The following is a 22,374-nucleotide window of genomic DNA, read 5'->3' as shown; positions in this document are numbered from 1 at the left end:
CTCAGGGCGTGATCCCGGAGTTCTGGGATCGAGCCCCACGTCAGGCTCCTCCGCTATGAGCCTGCTTCTTCCTCTCCCACTCCCCCTGCTTGTGTTCCCTCTCTCACTGGCTGTCTCTATCTCTGTCAAATAAATAAATAAAATATTAAAAAAAAAAAAAGAAATATTATCCTAGCAAATACTCTCACTACATACTAGTCACTATGAGAAGCACTTCACATTTTTAACAATCACAAATTCATACCATTACCCTTATTTTTCAGATGAGAAAACTGAAGCTTAGAGAGCTTAAGTCATTTACTAAGAGTCAAAAAGTTCATAAGGAATAGAGTCTGAATTCAAAGTACGACAGGCTGATTCCAGAGCTGATGCTTCTATCTCACTCCTAGCTCAGCGGTTCTCAAACTTTTTGACCTTAGGATCCCTTCACTCTCTTAACAATTATTGAGGACTCCAAAGAGCTTTTCTTTATGTGGCTTATGTCTATTAATACTTGCTACATTAGAAATTAAAACTAAGAAAAATTTTTAATACATATTAAGTCTTTCAAGAATAACAATAAGCTCATATTTTAACATTCATAACATTTTTGTGTGAAAAATAACAATAATTTCCCAAAATGTAGTAAAAAAATTACATTGTTCCACATATTTACAAATTTTTTAAATATCTGGTTTAGAAGATAGCTGGATTCTCCTAATTCAGACTAATGTAACTCAGGGTACTACCAACTCAAGGCCAACATCAGATATTCATGTTAATAAGCTAAGGCAGCCTATAAAATTTAGCATTAGGAAGTCACTCAAATAACCATGGGATGTATAGTAGGAAGAAACACAAATTATTCTGGCACTTAAATATTAGCTAACATTTGCTGAATTTTGACAATGAGTAAGACATTGTATTAAGCTTTTCCACGGAGACGCCTGGGTGGCTCAGCTGGTTAAGCATCTGCCTTCGGCTCACATCATGATCCTGGGGTCCTGGGATTGAGACCCACATTGGGCCCTTGCTCATCGGGGAGCCTGCTTCTCCCTCTGCCTGCTGCTCCCCACTGCTTGTGCTCACTCACTCTCTCTCTCTGACAAATAAATAAATAAAATCTTTAAAAAAAAAGATCTTCCACATGATACCTTTTCTAATCCTATCCATCACCCTATTTCCTCTGAGCTAATAAGCTCATTCAGACTTATAAGGAACCTGAGGCTCAGAGAGGTTAAGTGAATAACTCAAGGTCACAAGGCCAGGACCAAGCTGAGCCAAGATCCCCACCCAGCTCAGTCTGACCATATGCCCTTGGTTTGGATCACTCTGTTGTGACACCTTCCAACATCACCAATTATTTCCATGGAAAAAAGCACTGAATTCAATAAATACCTCAGGGGTTTCATGGGTCCTCTGGAGTCTATCCATGTACACAGATCCTAAGAACCCTTGCTTTAAGGATCTTAAAGTACCTAATACAGCATAATAAGCTTAAAATCTGAAAAAAAAACAGGTAAGGCAATAATAGCTAACATTTATTGAGCACCTACGATGTGCCAGAAACAGTCCTTAGTGCTTTACACCTATGACCTCATTCAGTTTTCATCCTTCAACACAACACCCGTTACTCTGATGAGAAAACTGAGGTTCGGAAGGCTTACACGACTTGCTCGAAGTGGAACACTGGAGGGGCCCGAGCTGACTCCACAGCACCACATCCCCTCTAAGGCAAACACTGAATCAAAACCAGGCCAACAGTTTAAACTTACTGCCAAAACAAACACAGAAAAAACCCTGGAGACATATTTACCTGTATGACTTATGCAGTTCCATGACCTTCTCTTCAAGTTCCTTTGTCTGATTTGGGGCCAGTTTAAAATCACTAACATAATCGGCACCGTGAAGTTCTGGGTCATAGTCACCCAGCTCAGACTGGATGGTGTACGAACCTAATAATGCTAAGGTTGCAAAAGAGCAGGGCAGACGTCCTGCCACTATGTCCTGCCGAAGCTGAAGGCATAAATAATATCTATGGCCAAAAGAGAAAAAAATGTCACCATGTCAGCAACAACAAAAACAAGATATAGAGAAAGGGGAAGAAAAGGGGAGTGAGAGGGAGAGAAGGAGGGAGAAAAACAAGAGAGATTAAATAAATACGAGGTAATATTAATAACTGCTCAATCTAGGTAGTGGCTATATGATCGTTCATCATACTATTATTTTTTCTTTCCTGTGTGTTTAGAATTTTTCCATGTAAAATGTTAAAGAAGAAACCAACAACAAGGCAATTGTTCCGAAGGCAATTTAAAAAGAGGAAGTTCTACTCTAAGAGAGTAGATCTTAAAAGTTCTCATCACCAGGAAAACCATTTTTGTAATTATATATGGTGACAGTTGTGAACTAGACTTATTGCGGTAATCATTTCATAACATATGCAATTATTGAATCATTATGTTGCACACGTGAAATTAATACAATGGTATATATCAATTGTATCTCAATAACAAAAAAGGAAGAAAGAAAAGAGGTAAAGTTGGGAAAAGTCTGAAGGAGGTAAATTAATATTTTATTGAGTACATTAAGTACCATATCCACATAAATTATCTCAACTAATTTTCATGAAAAAACTTGCGAAGTGGGTATCATTACCAGATTACGGATAGGGAGGCAGCTTCAAAGACTAAGCTTGCTCAATGTCATACAGTAATAAAGGCTGTTTGGCTCCAAAATTGGACTCTTTCTATCATGCTGCTTTGCCAAACGTGTAGATACTGTCCTTCGTATATAAAGATGACATTATTGACACATTTTTTACTAGGGTATGAACAGTTTCAGTTCTTTTCCCTTCAAGATGGGCTAAGTTGCATGTAGCCTTCCACACGCTATCATCCTGTAAGACTGATTCCACCCATGTGCTAAACTATCAGGGATTCAGACTGGGGTTCAAACTATTCAGTAGAACAAACGGAGTGCCCCTACATCCGTTAGACACTCACCTCTGTCAGCATCCCATTTACACCAATGATCCTGACCTCCTTAGCACTTTTCTAGCTGAGTTGACCAATACAGACTGTTTTACCAAACAGGAAAGCTGGGAGATATGATGAAACTGAAAATTCCTGCATTGATTAGAATTATGTCCTCGTTTTGACCATAATAAGATGTTGAATAGTGTAGGTATCAAGAATCGCTTTTGCTGTCTACGATTAGTCACTACATACATGTTTTTTTTTTTAAAAGAGGAATGCCAACCAAATCACACGGATCTTAAAGTCCTCTAAAATGTAGGTAATTAGCAAAGAACCTAAGGGATTTGTTTCGTTTTATACATAACCTCCATGAAGAAAGAGGAACAAGAAGCAACTCTAAGAGACAAATATTACCTGAGAAAAAGAAATAACGCAAACATTTTTTTTTTCAGGCAGAAATGGCATCTCAACTTTAAGCATGTACTAAGGATTAACTAGACAAAGAATAATTTTTTTGAAATTACCGTACTTAACAATCAGACTTAGAGTTTACTTAGGCTACTCCCTTATTTTGAGAGATCTGAAAACTGAGGTACAGAGACTGTATATATGTCCCAAGTCAAACAGTGGACAGGAAAATCAGAATTAGAAAGCAGTTTCTCAGCAACCAACAATTCCATTTAACGAACACTTGCCAAGCACCTACAATGTATAAGAATCCATGCAAGGTGTTATGGATATAAATATGTATAGTAGCATCCTTTACAATATACTGCTTTTCCATTTTCTTTTTTAAAATTAATATTTATACAGAACCCAATAAAGGCCACTTTCCTAAAATCAGGAAGTTGTTTTCAAAGAGTACAAGATTTATTTCATAAATTAGGTGGGCTTAAAAATTACTGGGGAAGATTCAGTTCGTGAGGATTATGGACCTAATCATACACTTTAAAAGAGAGATCAGAAGAAATAATAACACACGCACGAAATAATAATTCAGACTTCAGACCGATACCAGAAAACAAGGTAGGGAAGGAGTATTAAAAAGAGAAAGTAGTAGAGCTATTTTACCACTTATATTTTTGTCTTGCCCTTTGGAGGGCGTGTGGTTTATAGGTGCCCTGTACACAGCTTGGCATCGTACCCATGATAAGCAAGGTTAATTCCCCTGCCAATTTCCTCCAGGCACGTCACAGATATATGAGGCTTTTAGGCTCACTTATTTACAAACTTGCCTTGAAGTGACCAGATGCTTACCTTCCTAAATTTAATAGCACATCATTTTTCTTCAGTTCTAAATAGAAAAATTCCCAGAGCTCATGCTAATGAGAATTACTTATTATATATTTAACTATTAATAAATTATTTACCTTGTTATATCTTCTGTTAACTGTGCTGGGTCAGGTGGATAAAACTTCACATTAAATGTGAAATTCCAGGGGACACCTGTAAAAGTAAACACAAAAAAGAATTGTATGCTTATACCTAAGTTTCTGATTGTTAGGAGTACCTAAAATATTCAAAGTTTTCTTTTTCCTGAGGTTTTTAAAATAGTCTCATGCTTTGTGGAAAAATCTGATTTTTATTAAAGAAAGAAAGAGTTATTTAGAACCATTTAAGAAAGTTTGAAAGGGTTTTTTTTTTCTCTTTGAGCTCTGTGTTAAGTAATTGATATAAAAAGCTTGATAACACCCAGAATTGGTGGGGGAAATAAATAATTATCTATTGCTGATATGAGTGTAAATCGGTACGACACTAAGGAGAACAATTTGACAATATCAAAACATAAAACATATATATTCTTTCACTTCCCAATTCTATTTCCATAAATGTGTCTATATATATGCTTAAATGTGGTCAGAATAGTGTACGTATAATATACTGCTTGTAATAGCAAAGGTCTGGAGACAACCTAAATAGAGATTTATTTGGCAAGAGAAGATATATTTCCAAGATACAGTGTTAGGTGAAAAAATATTGAGGTTAAGAACAGTAGATATAGAAAGCAACCATAAGGGGCGCCGGGGTGGCTCAGTCAGTTAAGTGTCCCACTCTTGATTTTGGCTCAGGTCATGATCTTGGGATCACATGAGACAGAGCCCTGCATCAGGCTCCTCATTCAGCATGGAGTCGGCTTGGGATTCTCTCCCTCTCTCTCCCCCTATGCCCCTCCCCTCACTTGTGCTCACTCTCTCTCTCTCTCAAATAAATAAAAATTAAATTAAAATTTAAAAAAGCAACCATGAGCATTGGAGGGCAGAAAGAAATATATGAAATATAAGATATACATGTTAGGGTATATGCCTAGACAATCCTTATAAGGTTATATACTAAACCACTTACAGTAGTTGGGAAACTAGAAAGGGGAACTTCTAGAGAAGAAAATGGAGAAGAAAGGGAAAATAGGATGGAAACCTCTTTTCACTGTATACTCTTTTATACCGTTTGAATTTCGTACATGTACTACTTATTAAATATAAACATATAACTTTTTTAAAGGATAATCTTTGTCTCCTCCCACTAAAATGCAAATTACTGAGCGTAAGAACTTTTTTTCTGTTTTATTTGGTGTGTATCCCTACGGTCCAAAACAGTGCTTGGTAGATCATAGATGCTCAAGAAGTATTTGTTGAGTGAATGAATGAAATAAAGTAACTGATCTCACAGCATTGTTGTGAAGGTCATATAAGGATGCTACAACTCCGGGGCGGGCGAGGTGGAGGGGGGGGGAGAAGAACTAATGTATTAAAATCATACATTAATACAGATCCACCAATGACCTTATGTTACTAGACCTAATCAAACGAAAACAAACAAAAAACCCCTGTATTCTGGTTGAATGTTTCTCTCCATTTAACCCAAAACAAGGAAGTTTAACTGTATTAGAAATAACCATATCTGGGGCGCCTGTGTGGCTCAGTCAGTTAAGCGTCTGCCTTCGGCTCAGGTCATGATCCCAGGGTCCTAGGCTCGAGTCCCGCATCAGGCTCCTTGCTCCGAGGGGAGTCTCCTTCTCCCTCTGCCCCTTCCCCCAGCTCATGTGCTCTCTCGCTCTCAAAAAAAAGTAAATAATCTTTAAAAAATAATTTAAAAAAAAAAGAAAAGAAATAACCATATCTAAACAGAAATGTCCCAATTAAAGGCGCCTGGGTGGCTCAGTTGTTAATTAAGCATTTGCCTTCGGCTCAGGGCATGATCCCAGGGTCCTGGGATCGAGCCCCACGTCAGGCTCCTCCGCTGGGAGCCTCCTTCTTCCTCTCCCACTCCCCCTGCTTGTGTTCCCTCTCTCGCTGGCTGTCTCTCTCTCTGACAAATGAATAAATAAAATCTTTAAAAAAAAAAAAGAAATGTCCCAATTATTAACTCTTTTACTTTTATTAACAACAATTGTAAGAAGAGGAGCCCAAATTTTCAGTTCCTGTTCTTTTCCATGTTAAGAGATACGAGTCTGGCATTTTGCTAATGAAAATATTCAGGTTCACTGCAAGCTAGCTCAGGATTCAATGCAATAGAGATACTAAAAAAGTTAATCATTTAGAATTTAAAAAAATATTAAAGTTAAGCTTTCGTCAGTGACTCTTTCTAGAATAGGATACATATAATTAGTAATACCTTACGGAGAATATTTAGTGGGGGGGGGGAAGGTGGCTAGAAAAGCTCTAAAAAAATCTTAACATTAAAATTTCTGCCTTCTAACTCAGCAGCATTTCAATGACATTCCCACCAAAGCGCATAACCTGAAGACTCACATGCCATGAAGAAAAATCAGACACGTTCAAAGTGACCACCTGTAAAATAACTAGTCTGGACTCTTCAAAACTATCAAGGTTATAAAATACTTTAAAGACTCAGGAACTATTCCAGATCAAAAAAACTAAAGAGATATGCCTACTAAATGTAAAATATCAGTGTAGACTTTCTTTTGCTACAAAGAATATTATTGGGACAACTGATAAGGTCTTGTAGGTTCTCAATGTTAATGCTAATTCTGTGCTTTTAATAACTATTATAGCTACATAAGAAAATTCCTAGGTTTTAGGATATTTTAGGGGTAGAGAGGTATCATGACTGCAACTTAGTTTCCTTTTTATTGAGGTGAAATTCATGTAATAGTAACCATTTTAAAGTATACAATTCAGTATATTTAGTGTACAATTCGGTGGCATTTAGTACATTCATAATTTTGTGCGACCATCATCTCTATCTAGTTTCAAAACAGTTTTGTTTTTCTCCCAAAGGAGACTCTGTGTATCCATTAAGCAGTCACTCCCTCACCAAGCCCCACCTCCAACCCTTGGCAACCACTCCTCTGTTTTGTTTCTGCGGAGCTACATATTCTGGATACTTCATATGAAGAGAATCATACATGACGTGTAACATTTGGCTACTTTCACTTGGCATAGTGTTTTCACTGTTCATCTATACAGTAGCGTGTTTCAGTATTTCTTCCCTTTTTTAAGGTTGAGTAATATTCCACTGTGTGTATGTATCATATTTTGCTTACCCATTATCCATTGATGGACGTTGTTTCTCCCTTTTGTCTATTGTGAATAGTGTTGCAATGATGCAACTTTAAAATGGTTCAGAAAAAAAAAACCTCTGTGTATATGTGTGTGTGTGTGTGTGTGTGTGTGACTGTATAGATAGAGAAAAGACGACAAAGCCAATGGAGTAAAATATTAACATTTGAGGAATCTGAGGAAAGGATATTCAGGAATTCTTTGTTGCATTCTTTCAACTTTCTGTTAAGTCTGAAATGATGTCAAAAAATATTTTAAATTAATAATTGAAAAAATTCCTGCCTTCTGAGGACACAGGAAACTAGGAATTCTCATTTACTGCTCCTGGTGGGGAGGTAAACTTACAATCAACATAAAGGAGAGCAATTTGGCAATATCTGGTAGAACACACTCTACGATCTAGCACTTCCACTTACAGGTATAAATCCTCAATCGAGTGTTTTTTTAAACTGTGGATCACGATCCATTGAGAAGTCAGCTTAGTAGGTCAAAAACAGCATTTGAAAAAAATGAAATAGAATACAAACCAAAAAAAAAAACAAAAAAAAAAAACAGAGGATAACCCTCATAGTAAAGATTAAGAACTGCTTTGTGAAATTTTCTTTTCAACTGAGATGAAACTCAAAAATTACGTTGAGTAAGAAAAGCAAATCACAAATGATTAACTACTATATAATTAAATTTACATGATGTTCAAAAGGTAAAATAGTATTTTTAGGTATACATTCATAGGTAATAAAAACTATTTCAAAATACAATGAAATCATTTACACAAAATTCAGGAGAGTTGTGACCCCTGCAGGGAAAGGAGAGGAAGATGTGTTTATAACGGGTACACCTGGACTAGAGAATTTTTTAAACATAATTTGTATAAATTATATATCTGTATTTTTCAGTATATATAGAAGGTATAAGGATTCCTTCCTTCCTCCCTCCCTCTTCCTTCTTCCCTCCCTCCCGCCCTTCCTTCCTTCTTTCCTTCCTTCCTTTTCTTTCTTTGAAGGTATAAGGACTTCCTGCTTTTGGTCTGTACTATTCCAGAAAGGGGCAGAGGTGGACAGCCATACTGAGTAGGGGAGATCTCTCTTATTCAGAACCAAGGGAATTAAGCTGGGAGGAGAGAGAGAGATTGATAAACCTCTGAAGAAGGTTCAAATGAATAAATGGGTCTGAGGGAAATTTCAGAAAAACAGACAAGGCAATACTCTCTATGGTATATAGGTATGGATATATAAGAAAAAACATAAAAACATGGACTGAATCACGCCAAATTCATGAAAACAGATTTCTATGGCTAGGGAGAAAAGAGGCTAAGACTAGGAGGAAAACAAAAAAGACAAAAACCTTACCAGTACTGTTCTATTTTAAATTTAAAATGTTAACATGTTAATTCTGGGTGATGTGTATATGGGCTACTTGTTACATTAGCCTCCATACTTTTCTATATGTTTTTAATACGGAAAAGCCTTTCTAGTGAATATCTATTTCGATTTTAGATATTCATATTTTTTTATTCTACTTCTAGGAACTTACCTACAGGAACATATATATGTATGCGCTTATATAAACATTCACTGCAACTTGTTTGTAAGAGCAAACTATTGAGAATAACCCAAAATGTCCATCAAAAGGACTGCTTACATATATATTGTGCTACAACTATGTAATCAAGAAAATTTTTAAACAAAATAAATTTATATGTGTTGATACGAAGAATACTCCAAATTGTGTTAAATAAAAAATACTGGTTGCATATTTATATTAAATACATATAGAATATACCTATTAAATACATATTTATGTAAAATATACATAGTAAAATATAATATGCATGTAAAATATATATGTGTTAAATATATATTTATATTAAAATATGTGTATGTCTATGTACACTCATATGTACTCAGGTACATATGAATGTACTCAGGTACATTCCGGAAAGAACCCAAGGAATTAAGGGATGGGGTAGAAGGACACTTTACCTTGCATTAGATTCATCTGTATCTTTTAATCTTATTCCACATATTTATATCACCTATTTAAACAAATTTTTAACTATATATAGCATAATACATAATGCATATATAATATAATGCAATACATAAAATGTAACAATGTACAATAGTCCCCCCTTAGCCATGGTTTCACTTTCCCATGGTCAACCACGGTCTGGAAGCAGATGACCCTCCTGATGTATGGTCAGAAGATCAATAGCAGCCTAAGACTAGGTCACAATGCCTGCGTCATTCACCTCCCTATGTCTCATCGCATAGCATTTTATCACATCACATTATCGTAAGAAGGGTGAGTACAGTCCAACAAGGTATTTTGAGAGAGAGACCACATTCATATTAACTTTAATTATGGTATATTACTGTAACTGTCTATTTTATTATTAGTTATTGTTGTTAATCTTAACAGTGATTGCATCTAGAGGATAGAATTTAGGGGCCTTTTACTTTCTCCATGATATATTTCCATAATGTTTAAATTTTTCACAATGGGTATATATTATGTGTGTGACGAAAAAAATTTTTTTAAAAAAACAAAATCTTTGCAAGAGATAAAAGTCGATCTTCTCTTTGGCTTAATGAAATGTTTACATTTTGATTCCCTATTTAAGTTTGTGCTACAGACAAGGTGTTCCTTTCCCATGTTAAAGGAAGGGTTTTTAATTATTTTGTGATTTTTTTTTTTAATGACAAACACTGGTTCTTTATCATAGCAAGGATTTTTTCTATAGCCAGAGATATAACCTACTAGATATTCTTCTCCACTCCATAAATTCTGCTTTAACTTTTCTTCCTAACTAGTCTTCTTGTATAATCATTTGTTGCTGAATAATACTGAATATTAAAAGAATTTTCATTGAAACGGACTTGGAGTTATATTCTTCTTGTCATGCCTCAAATATTCCAAAAATGCATTGTTCTTACTTGCATTTTATTTTATTTTTTACTTATTATTTAGTATTTATTTTATTTTATTTTTTGCTCTGACTTGCATTTTAAAACAACATTTTATAAGCAAAGAACAAATATGGAGAGTTGCTAGTCCAAAGGAGTATCTTGTTTTTCTTTCTCAAGAATATAAATTATAAAAAAGGTCTAAAAGAAAACATTTAACCACAGCAAGATTGTAAGGTTGTTTTCTTTTAAGAAACAAATGAAAAATAAAATTTGCTTTCAGGTGATAGAGTTAAAACTTACTAACCGTGATGAAAAATCTCTATTGCAGTTCCTAAAAGTTTCCTTAAAAATAAACTAAACTAAAAGGACATTTAGTCATAAACAAGGAAAAAGAGTCTCTACACCTTAAGCTGGCCCTTTGGGCCTGGAGCTACAAAATACTAATCTACGTTTTATTCGACCTAGAAATATTTATCTCAGGAGAGTAGTCTGAGCAGGGGTACAACAGTAATATATACTAGCGGGCTTGGCGTTAAGAGAAAAGCCACAACGTCAGAGGGTCATTGGCAAGGAATTCTCGTTTTTCTACTAACAGAACAACTGTTTGGAAGAAGATTGTTGGAAATGGACAAAAAGAACTACTGAGAAGAAAGCATGAAGAAGGTTAGAATGCAACAGTCCAGAACAATTTAAAAGGACCAGGACCAGGGACCAAACTCCTTTGAGAACTGACTCCCACATCCTTTTCCTCTTCTCATCTTTGTTCTTCTCAAACTTGTCTTTCTCAATCATTCCAATCTTCCCCAATTTTACCTAGTTGTAAAGAAAAAAATCAAGATCTGCCCTACATCTCAATCGTGTCCACCTCTGCTGTATCTTTCTATCATGGAATCTCCTCCTTCCAGGGGAAGGCTTTATCTCAATTTCAGAGCCACCTGCCATAGCCAGAATTTTAAAGTGACTCATAGCCAGAAAATCGGTGAAAATCCTCTAACCCACTAAAAGAAAGAAAGAACTATAAAAAGGACTATATTCACTTACCACGAACCTGCTTTTTTATTTCTTTGGCAGAATCCAGCCATGTCTGTAAAAAGAAGAAAAGGCATTCACACACAGCTCCAAAACACACAAACCACAGAGTACCAGAGCAGGATTACTGACCATTTTCGAATAGATTCTCTTGGTCAATCTCCATTTCTGATATTCTCCGCATTAATCTCACACAGCATAGTAAATGTGAGCAGACAAACAGGGGGCCAGACGGTCAGGCTTGAATCCTAGCTCCACTACTTCCTAGCTGAGTGATTTTAGGCATCTCTGTATCTGTTTTCTCATCTACTAGAGGAAATTAAAATGAGATACCAGTAGTACTGCCTCACGTATAGACTTATTGTGAAATTTAAATGAGTTAATATATGTCAAGCTTTTAGTAAACAAGAAATGCTAAATAAGCACTTGCTATTTTTATCATTCCATAACGAGCAGTAGAGATATAACCAGGATTAATTAACATCGCCCAGATCTTATTTTTCCCTCCAATTCTGACCTCCAATCTCATTTAAGTTTTCTATGTCAGCAGCATCTGGTACACGTTTCATGCTCAGTTAATATTTACTGGATGAGTGATTATGTCGTTTTGCCTGACTACTCTTGCCCACGCTAACCTTTCCTTTTACTGTTCTCCAACCCCCCTTAGAGTCTACAGACCCATTAGGGCAGGGGTCTTCAATTCATGGTGGACCATGAAAAATAATGGCACTTGGAAAGAGCCTCACCATTAACATCTTTGGCAGGCTCCTTGGGAAATGTTTAAAGACAGAAATTTCTAAATTAAATTGTTCAAAATATTTTTATTGATATAAGAGACATACAGAAACATACCTAAAACGTAAGTGCATAGATCAATAACTTACCAAAGTGAACACATTAGTTTACCATTGTCAGCACGCAGGAACCCCTGTCCTGCTTCCTCCCAACCCCTCTCCATTCCCTCCTCCAAAAGGTTTAAAACTGAATTTTAGTGATATTTAGAAAAGGAGAATAAAGTACCCACTCCTCACCCTCTATCAACAAAGACAAAAGGCACAAGGTTACCGTTCTATCTGCCCTGCCCAAGAAATGAACTTGAATTCCACAATCTTATATTCGATGATCTACTACTTTAACTGTTTTATAAAGTAGTCATCAAAACAGACAATAAGCACAAGAGTGAGGATTAATTTCCTTTTCTCTTCCCTTTCCCCACAATTAACACAGAAGATTAAGAAATGTGTTAAAAATATACCGCTTAATATAAAATTGTTCCTTACACTAAAAACTAAGCACACACTTGTTTAAGCCCTGTCAGAAAGGCAGTAACCCTCATTTCTCATTATGATTAAAGAACTTTAATTTGTTGCAGGTCCAAAGGCAAAAGAAGACTTCAAAAGCACCAATTAATAAGTTTCATGGAACCTCTGAGAATCATCATTTATACCACGCAACCCAGAACTCTTAACGGACTACTTTTTACTACTTTGGAATGAAACATCTTTCACCATAATGAGGCAACTCTATATTTTCCACTATTTTTTAGAGAACTCTCCCAAGATAACCTGAAGCTATCAAGTTTCTTACAGGGATTTTTCAGCCATTCTATGACACATAAGGAGGGCAAACCCAGATTTCTGTCAATCACACGTGACTCCAAGGTGTAAGTGACTTTATAGAACAAATTACTATTGCTTCCGTATCTGGTCCTCCAAATCCAAATATAAAACCATGTGTTCAAGATAATAAAGATCAAGGTATACAAGAATAGGTACTTTTATGCTTGATTTAAATGATTCAATACACAGCATTTTTATTTAGCCACCAAATATTTGAGGAATGCCCCCATGTGCTGGCACTGTAGTTTCAAAAAAGGATTTAAAAATAGCACTCGTCCTCAAGGAGCTGTCAGTCTAATGGAAGAGGTGATGACTATCAAATCAATAATTGGTTTGTTCTAGGTGTTGACAGTAATGTGTGAGAGCGCTCTGATGGAGCATAGGGTGTTCTAGGAGCACAGAGGAGGTGCACCAAAATGGACTGGGGATAAGAGGCAGTTAGGAAATGTTTCTCAAGAGAATGTTTGGGAGACCTAACCTACGTCTTCATGGACTAACAAGAGTTAGCCAGGCAAAACAGAAGAGGGAGTAAATAAAAAGGCAGGGGGTATAAGAGAACATGACACATCACAGTTGCTCCATGTAGGTGAGCATAGCTGGAACACAGAGGTGAGGAGGGGAGATACAAAATGGAAGAGAATGGCAAGGGTCAGATCAGGGGGGACACAGTATTTCACCACAAGAAACTTGGACTTTATCAAGTTCCAGGCGAGGGGAAGCCATGGAAGGATTTAAAATAAAGGAGTGACATGACTTAGGGGAAGCAAGACTCTATAAAGGGAGACCAAATGAGGGGCTGTTGTTGAGAATGATAATTGTGGTACAGGAGAGGATAATGGTTATGGATACAGGCTTTGAAGTCCGACAGTCTTGAGTTCTAATCCTGTCTCAACCTCTCTACCACTTACTAGCTATGTAACCTTATATAAGATCATCTAAGTCTCAATATTCTTATATATATAATTGGAATGAAACTACCCTCCTCGGGGTGCATGGGTGGGTGACTCAATCAGTTAAGTGTCCAACTCTTGGTTTCAGCTCAGGTCATGACCTCCAGGTCCTGGAATTGAGCTTGAGGATTCTCTCTCTCTTCCTCTGCCCCTCCCTCCACTCTCTCTCTCTAAAATAAATAAGTAAACTTTTTTTTTTTAAAACCTACTCTCCTCACAGAGTTTTTATGGATTAAATTATTTGATGTACATAAAAAGCACATAACCAGCACTCAATAAATTGTGCTGTTGATCATCAAAAGGGCTTGCTAGGATGAAGTCTATGGGACAGAAAAGATGTGCATTAAAAGACATATACCAAAATGTTCCCAACAGCAGTATCCTTTTTTTTTTTTTAAGATTTTATTTATTTATTTGACAGAGAGAGAGACAGCCAGCGAGAGAGGGAACACAAGCAGAGGGAGTGGGAGAGGAAGAAGCAGGCTCCCAGAGGAGGAGCCTGATATGGGACTCGATTCCAGAACCCCAGGATCACGCCCTGAGCCGAAGGCAGACGCTTAACGACTACGCCACCCAGGCGCCCCCAGCAGCAGGATTCTTAAAAGCCCAAACTATATACAAGACAAACATCCGTCAATAGTAGAATATACAGTGTGGTATAGTCAGACAATGAACTTTTATACAGAAATGAGAATGAATGATCAACTGCTACTCACAACATGTATGAATCTCAAACACACAATACGGAACAAAATAAAAGAAGCCAGACCTAAGAGAACATATGTATGATTTCATTTTTACAATGCAGTTTAAAAACAGGCAAAGCTAACTGATGGTGATAGATGTCAGGAAGACATCTGTTACTTTTAATGGGTGGGATGGGAGTAACGATTGTTAGGGGATAGAGGTAGCGACTGGGAGGGGGCACAAGAGGGGATTCTGGAGTCCTGGTAATGTTTATTTTCTTAATCTTGGGGGTATTTACACAGATGGGTTCACTTTGTAAAAATTCTTTGAAATATGCATGTATGTTTTACACACTTTCCTGTATTACGATAGACTAATAAGCAGTGAGGAACTAGAGATAGTTATATGTAAACTAATTTCTCAAGAGAATGGTTTTGAAGGAGAGGTGAAAGAGAAGGTTATGGCTAGGGGAAAGAGACAGGAATTAACTTATAAAGTAACAAAATATTGAGAGGACAAAAGTTATAGAACTGTATCTTATTAGGGATCTTTTTTTTAAGATTTTATTTATTTATTTGAGAGAGAGAGCGTGCACACGCACAAGCAGGGAGCCCCATGCAGGACTTGATCCCAGGACTCTGGGATCATGACCTGGGTTGAAGGCAGGCGCTTAACCGACTGCGCCACCCAAGAACCCATCTTATTAGGGATCTTAAGATGCCCCCAAAATACCAATTCTGGATAATCTTCTGGTTTCTATTTGAATACGTTCTGTTGCAAGGATTCCCCCCCCCTTCTTTTTTAAGGATTCCTTTTAAGGGTCCGTTTTGCTGAACATTTTTTGTGTGTTAAATAAATCAACATTTTATTTATTTATTTATTTATTTAATACTTTAAACGGAATTAAAAGTTTGTGCTTTAAAAAGTATCACATTCCTTCTTGAGCTTAAAAAAAGTTTCAAAATAATAGAGATGAACAACAGTAATAGGCTGATCTAGATCTCTATTCCTTCAGCTGAAGAATTACAGGTCTCGCAGGTAGTCTCCTACTTTAAAACACCTTCTCACATGCTCGCTTTAGCAGCACATATACTAAAATTGGAACGGTACAGAGAAGATTAGCATGGCCCCTGAGCAAGGATGACACGCAAATTGGTGAAACATTCCATATTTTTTCATAAATCCTTACTACTGTCTATGTAAATGTTGCGTGCCACGTCGACATTTTTAAATATTAAAAAATTTCATAGCCTAGGGGCACCTGGGTGGCTCAGCTGGTTAAGCATCTGCCTTGGGCTCAGGTCATGATCCCGGGGTCCTGGGATCGAGCCCCATGTCAGTCTTTGTGCTTAGTGCGGAGTCTACTTCTCCCTCTCCTTTTGCCTCTCCCCCTGCTTATTCTCTCTCTCTGCTTGTCAAATAAATAAAATCTTTTTTAAAAATGTAAAAAAAAAGGGGCGCCTGGGTAGCGCAGTCGTTAAGCGTCTGCCTTCAGCCCAGGGCGTGATCCTGGCGTTCTGGGATCGAGTCCCACATCGGGCTCCTTGGCTGGGAGCCTGCTTCTTCCTCTCCCTCTCCCCTGCTGTGTTCCCTCTCTCACTGGCTGTCTCTCTGTCACATAAATAAATAAAACCTTTAAAAAAAATGTAAAAAAAAATCAATAAAAAAATAAAACACCTTCTCACATGCTGTCCCTTTCACTTGGAATACCCTACCCCAATTTCTTCATCTGGAAGATTCCTGGCTATCTTTTACAATTCAGACCTTATGTCACTTTCACAGAAAACCCCTTCTATATGGGTGCCCATCTTAACTGCTGCCCCCTCGTCAGTCTGGGGGCTTCCTGAGCAAAGAGACTATGTCCTTCATAGCTCTGCCTGGCACAAGGTACATGCTGTCTACTCAATAAATGTTTGATGAATAAATGAATAAACAAATGAAAAATGCTACTGAAATAAACCAATATAGAGAAGATGAAGTTTCAACCTAAGGCAATGTCATTTAAGTAAGTAAAATGAATAGGAACTTTTCATATCTTTTGCAGCAATTATAACCTTAGGTCATATTTTAAGAAAAAGCCCTAAGAAAGAATATGCCCTGAGTTGGGCATCAGCTACCTTTATGTGGAGGTCCTAAAACCCTGCACATACATATAAGTGACCTATACAAATCCTTATCTTTTGAGGTAAAAGACTTATCTAATAAGCTTCACAAGTCTGTCTTCCTTAATTTGAGGAATAACCATTGTTTATGCTTCTGTTAGTATGTTGACTTCAAATCACTGCTCCAAGATATTTATAGAAATTCTATAGCACAGTAACTCTAGGTCTGACTCTTTAAGTATTAAAAAAGCCACATTTAAATTCACTAGAGATGTCAAACCAAATCTTCGGAGCAAGACACAAGATCCCAAATATAGCCTCCTACTCTACAAGTATGTTTACAAAATTCATTTTAGTCTTTCTGATTTACCAGACAATAATGACACAATCATTATTGGTACTTGCCTTCAAAGATAGTCATGAATCAATTTAAAACAATCCATCCTTTCAGATGACTGGAAGTTAAATGCCTCACACTACTGATTTAATACTCACTCAAGTGGTGTTTGCTATTTGCCTTTGCAAGGTGAAAGAAAGACCCTCCTGGCTATGACCGATTATCTATTCAGAGTTGAAAATTTGACTTCTAAGGTAAGAAAATTCATCCACACAGAAAATGGAAGAAAAGAGAAAGGAGACCATATGCCATTGAATTGAATGAACTCATTTAAAATTCTCAGTATTTACCAAAAGAGCTCAAGATTTTTGCTCAGGGAGGGAATTTGGGGGAAGGAGGGTAGGAATTAATGCGGGTGACATTTCTCCAAGAAAAAAATCCTTGATTCATTCATAAACCCCTAAGCAGGAATAAAGAGTAGGAAACAACTATTTAACTCATATAACTTTGATTCATAGTAGTAATAAATGTCTCATAGGGCTATAGAAGTTTGCTCCTGACTGCTTTTCCTCTTCTCTAGCCAGACTCAGCCCGATAATAGGCCTGTTATTATGCATTCAGTAGGGAAAGAGAGCAAGCAAGCCATTCCATGTGAGAAAAGTCAATTCAATTAACCTTCCTCCCTGCTGAAGGTACCCCATCGTCTACAAACAAAATGCAAAGATCCAGATGTTCTTAAGGAGAGAACTTACATCTACAAAGGACAAATCTTTACACACAAAAAGAAAACAGACAACAGACTGGGACTGGAAGAGTATAGTCATCTCCATTTTTATTTTGGTTCACATTTTTCCCCACGGTTTGAGGAATTAAGTTAAAAAGAAAACCATAAGCCCTTAGGTTAAGGCCCCAAGTCAGGCCCCAAGACTTAATATCTATCTAACTTAACTACAGTTTCAACCACCCAGAAATGTAACCTTTGACTAGTCAACATGGGAATTTCCTGGTCAGCACTAAGATATTTACTAATAGACCCTTTCTGTTCCCCTTGGAAGGTGACCGTGCCTGAAACAGTGGATTCTTTCCTACTAATTTCTTCTTTTCCACTCCCTCTCTACCTTAAAAAACCTTTCCTTTCCTGTAGGCTGTCAAAGCTCCCGTCCACTTGCTAGCTGGAACAATGCCCAATTCATGAAATGATTACTAAGGCCAATTAGATCTTTAAAATTTACTTGGTTGAATTTTTGTAATTTAACAGGAATTAATTCTGTAGGTAGGAAACAAAAACGAAACGTATAAATCAAGGAAAGAGGAATAAAAAGCTGAAGAAGAAAATCATTTAGGAAGGAGCAGGAGGCAAGGCGTTTCAGGAGGGGACAGACTGTGTAGCTGAGAGGAAGCCACTCTGCCTTTATATGTTTCAGTTTTCTCATCTCTAAAATGGGGGGACTGAGCCCCAGGAGATTTCATAACTCTAGTAGCCTTTGTGTTTTCAGAATGACAGAAAATTTGGATAAATCACTAACAAACATTAATGGTGTTACACATTTAATCATTTCATGAATCTCTGTATATACTTCTAAAGAGAGCATCTGGAAATCTGTTTGCTGTCAGTAGATGTATATAGGTAATGGGAACTAAAATGAAATCTAATAGCGTGACGGGCAGAGCAACTCCACGGTGTCCGAGGGCAGCTCAGCAGCTGCAGCACCCACTGCAGGAGGGGTCTTCCACAGGTCCCCCCTCTACCCTCCAGGCCAGGGATAAAATTTAGCAACAAGAAGGAAGCAGTTCACGCGGCGTCAGTGGTCTGAGACTAAACCAAGGCCAGGGCCCTACAGCCCTATCCCCATCAGCCTGATAATCACCAGCATTGCCTACTTCTGGGCTCCTGGGCCAGCAAGATGTTGGAATGAGACGCACAGTCCGCGGCTGGGGACACCCAACCTAGTCCCACTGGCAAGGAACCAGTAACCAAGGGAGGAGCGCCCTCCCCCACCCCCCACCGTGGCTCACCGCAGAAGCCCAGCCAGTGGGTTCCAGGGCCTGCCACTTCTGCAGGGGCACCTTCCCGACCCCGCCAGCAGTCTGGCCCCAGTGCCCCGCACCACCGCTGTGACAAGGCCTTCTCTTACCGGTCCAAGCTGGCCATTACCGGCTGCCACATGGTGGCCTCCCCGCCATCCATGCCCCAATCACCCCAAGGCCTTCTGCTACCACTCCAAGCTTGTAGCCCAAGGCCACACGCACCATCACACCGATGCCCACCCCTATCCTTGCCCACACTGCCCCAAGGCTTTTTCATTCCCCTCCAAATTGGCTACCCAAAGCCTGTGTCACGACCCCCTACGGCACCAGGCAACCAGGCCACAGCGGGCCATCACTGCTCCAAGCTGCACCTAGGCCTTTGGCCAAAGACGCATTCTGCTCCTTCATCAATGTAGCCAGCATCAGGCTGACAGCCAGGGGAGCAGGAGTGAGCCCTCCCCTTAGCTCATGGTCCCCTCTGCCACCAGCCTGGGTCAACAAAGAGGTGGCATTTCTAAGTTGGGCTCTTCCAGATAGCTGGCTAGGTGATTGGCTCCACGCTGGGCTAGAACTTACAAGGCTGAGGAACTCTTTCCTTACGTGTTTTGGGGAGGGGAAGATGTCATCCACAAAGAGTTAGCACTGGGCTCCATAAACCATGGATTTGGAGCTGTGGTTCCAAAGCTAGTCCTGGCTCTGGTTTTCCCTTTCTATTGACATGGCAAAACTAAAAAGTCCACTACCATTGTGGTTTGGTGAGGAGTGTGGGGAAACAGGGCCTCTCCTTACTGTTTTTAAGTTAATTGGTACCTCCATTTTGGCCAGGAAGGAAGGTAGACAGTAAGATTCTACTAGCTTAATTCTACAGAGGGAAGGTCACACAAAAGATCATGAATCAGAATGGCTTTGGCCTTCTCAATAGCAACATTGGAAGCTTGAAGACAATGGAGCAATGCCATCAAAATTATGATGGCAAATAATTTCAAGTGTAAAATTCTAGACCCAACCAAACTAACAACCAAATGTGAGGGAAGAATAAAGACATTTTTTTAGACCTATAACATCTCAAAAAGATTACGTCTCATGTGTCATTTCTCAGAAGAAGCACTCTATCAAAACACAAGGAAAAACTAGGACAAAAGAAATAGGAGACACATCACAGGAGTGAGGCAAATCAAATCCCTGGGATGATGGTGATAGGAAATACCAGGGACAGTTATGCATAAGCAGAGAGAGCACTTCATCCATACTGAAGAAGTATGACTCAAGAGATAGAATACTGAAGAAGAATTGTCATCACCAAGATGGCTTTTGCTACGGTATTGGCCTTTTAACCTGCCAATGCTAAGGTAGGTCTTCCCCAAATTCATTTTTGTACAAGATTTGCTTGGCAAGTTTCTGCTTTCCCTTCTATGCCCTACTTCCTGGATCAGCCCAAAGACCTTCATTTTAACCCAAAGAAAAACTCTGCTTTGACCTATTTCACTGAATTTAGAAGCAGAAAACAGAGAACAGTCCATTACCTCTGACCATGTTCCTGTTGGACAGCCCGTAAAAACCTGGACCCTACTACAGACCTGACAAATGCCCTGAATATGATGAGCCCTATGTTTCCCAGGATTCACTTGCCCACTGACTTCCCCAAAAGGGTCTCTTATAAACTATCAGGGAAGTTGAAACTAGATGATGAATCTGAAACAATAGCTTTTCTCTTCTAGAAATATTTTACCTAAGAGGGGTAATAATGCCTTTTTTTTACACAGCCGGGTTTATACTTTACTATTCAGCTTTTATATTAGCCACTTTTAATATCACTCTACACTTAAATATTTAAATGACTATAAATAAAGCAACTGAATATTTGCTTGTAAAGATTTTGAGAAGTATTATAAAGGAAATAAAACCTGCCGACAGGACAAGTATGGATGGCGTCAACATGGGTGAAAAGTTATCAATGCGACTCAAAGTTTTGGTAGCAATGTGGGTCCTAGAAGCTCAGCTGCAAGTGGAAAAGAATCTCCTCCGCTGAATGCCTTTAGATGAGCTAGCTTCTCAAAATTTAACTACGCGTGGTTCATAGAAGTTATTTCCAGTTATATTAAGTAAGTATTCAGTGATTTTACCGACCTGCCAAATTCAAGCATTCTCAATTATTCTCAAATCAACCTTCGATCTTTTTCTTTTTTTTTTTTTTCCTTTGCACCCATAGTGTAAAAACATTGAACTTTATCTCACTGAGCTTGTACAACATAAAATAGTTTTCAGAGTATTTTCCTTGATTCATTGGAGAATTTTCTGGCTCACAGCTGCTGAATGTTTTTCACTGTAGTTTGGGGGGTTTTGTTTCATTTTTTAATTACCTTCAATCTTCCCTTATTAATGGAACTTTGAGGCTTCAGTACACGTTGGTTTGAGCCTTTAAGGACAAAGATTAAGTCCTTCAAGAACAATATTAACCTAGTGCTGGCAGACATAGTTCTTCTGCTTGAACCAACAGTCACTCACATGGAAGGACAAACTGTTGCAAACTACTAGGTAACTACTATATTCTACAAATAGATTTTATTTAGGCAAAGGGCAATTCCATGTCTTCTAGTTTCCATTATCTAACTCAAATAATCCAATCTATAGAGTCAGCCGTTGTTAAAGGCTGCTGCCCCTCAACTTTTCTTAATAAATATAAATTACCCTGGAGAAAGAACCAACAAAACGGACTTTTAAATACGTCATATACAAAACTCTCTCTCCATGACCTAGCTCCTGTGTAGCTCTCCAGATTCATCTCTTACTCTGTTCCTCACTTCCTATTAAAGTTTAGCCAGGCTCCTAGCTCCTCCAATGCCACTATCTCAATTCTAGGCCTTTATGCAAGCCATTCTTTCTCTACTTCACTTGCCCATTTAATCCTTCAGTTCTCGGCTCAGGCATCACCTCCCCAGAGAAGACTTTCCTGGCCCTACCCTGTCATGACATCTCGTATTTCCTTTTGTATAACACTCGTCACACTAAACTCTAAGATCTAGAGGGCAGGGACCATGTCTATCTTATTCACAGCCCTATCCATATCATCTAGGATAGCACCTGCAAAGACTTATTAAACTGGACCAAAGTTTTCATCACTAGATTTTAAGCTATATTTGTAATTTTCAGTAAATTGGCCTAGGAAATAATTCAAGTTTTCTGAAGTAAATACCTGACTTTTAACCTTTCCTTCCTCCTCCATGTTCTCACACTTTCTT

General features: G+C 38.1%; 1 protein-coding gene and 1 non-coding gene across 7 annotated transcripts in view; one reads left to right on the top strand and one right to left on the bottom strand.

The window, feature by feature from the left end:
• Nucleotides 1-22,374, bottom strand: part of EPB41 (erythrocyte membrane protein band 4.1) — a 192,485-nt gene that overhangs the window by 72,562 nt on the left and 97,549 nt on the right. For all 6 annotated transcript variants that reach the window (XM_008694501.2, XM_008694499.2, XM_008694500.2 and 3 more), the window contains 3 exons: nt 11,425-11,467; nt 4,325-4,400; nt 1,796-2,014 (listed from right to left, as the gene is read on the bottom strand). In XM_008694501.2, the coding sequence (XP_008692723.1) occupies nt 1,796-2,014; nt 4,325-4,400; nt 11,425-11,467 (338 nt within the window). The remainder of the gene's footprint in view (nt 1-1,795; nt 2,015-4,324; nt 4,401-11,424; nt 11,468-22,374) is intronic.
• Nucleotides 15,737-15,843, top strand: LOC121099835. Its single transcript, XR_005831576.1, has one exon. It is a non-coding gene; the product is annotated as a U6 spliceosomal RNA (small nuclear RNA).

Source organism: Ursus maritimus, unplaced genomic scaffold (genome assembly GCF_017311325.1).
Source record: "Ursus maritimus isolate PB19 unplaced genomic scaffold, ASM1731132v1 scaffold_32, whole genome shotgun sequence".
Classification (NCBI taxonomy): Eukaryota; Metazoa; Chordata; class Mammalia; order Carnivora; family Ursidae; genus Ursus; species Ursus maritimus.
This window is presented reverse-complemented; position numbering and strand designations above follow the sequence as displayed.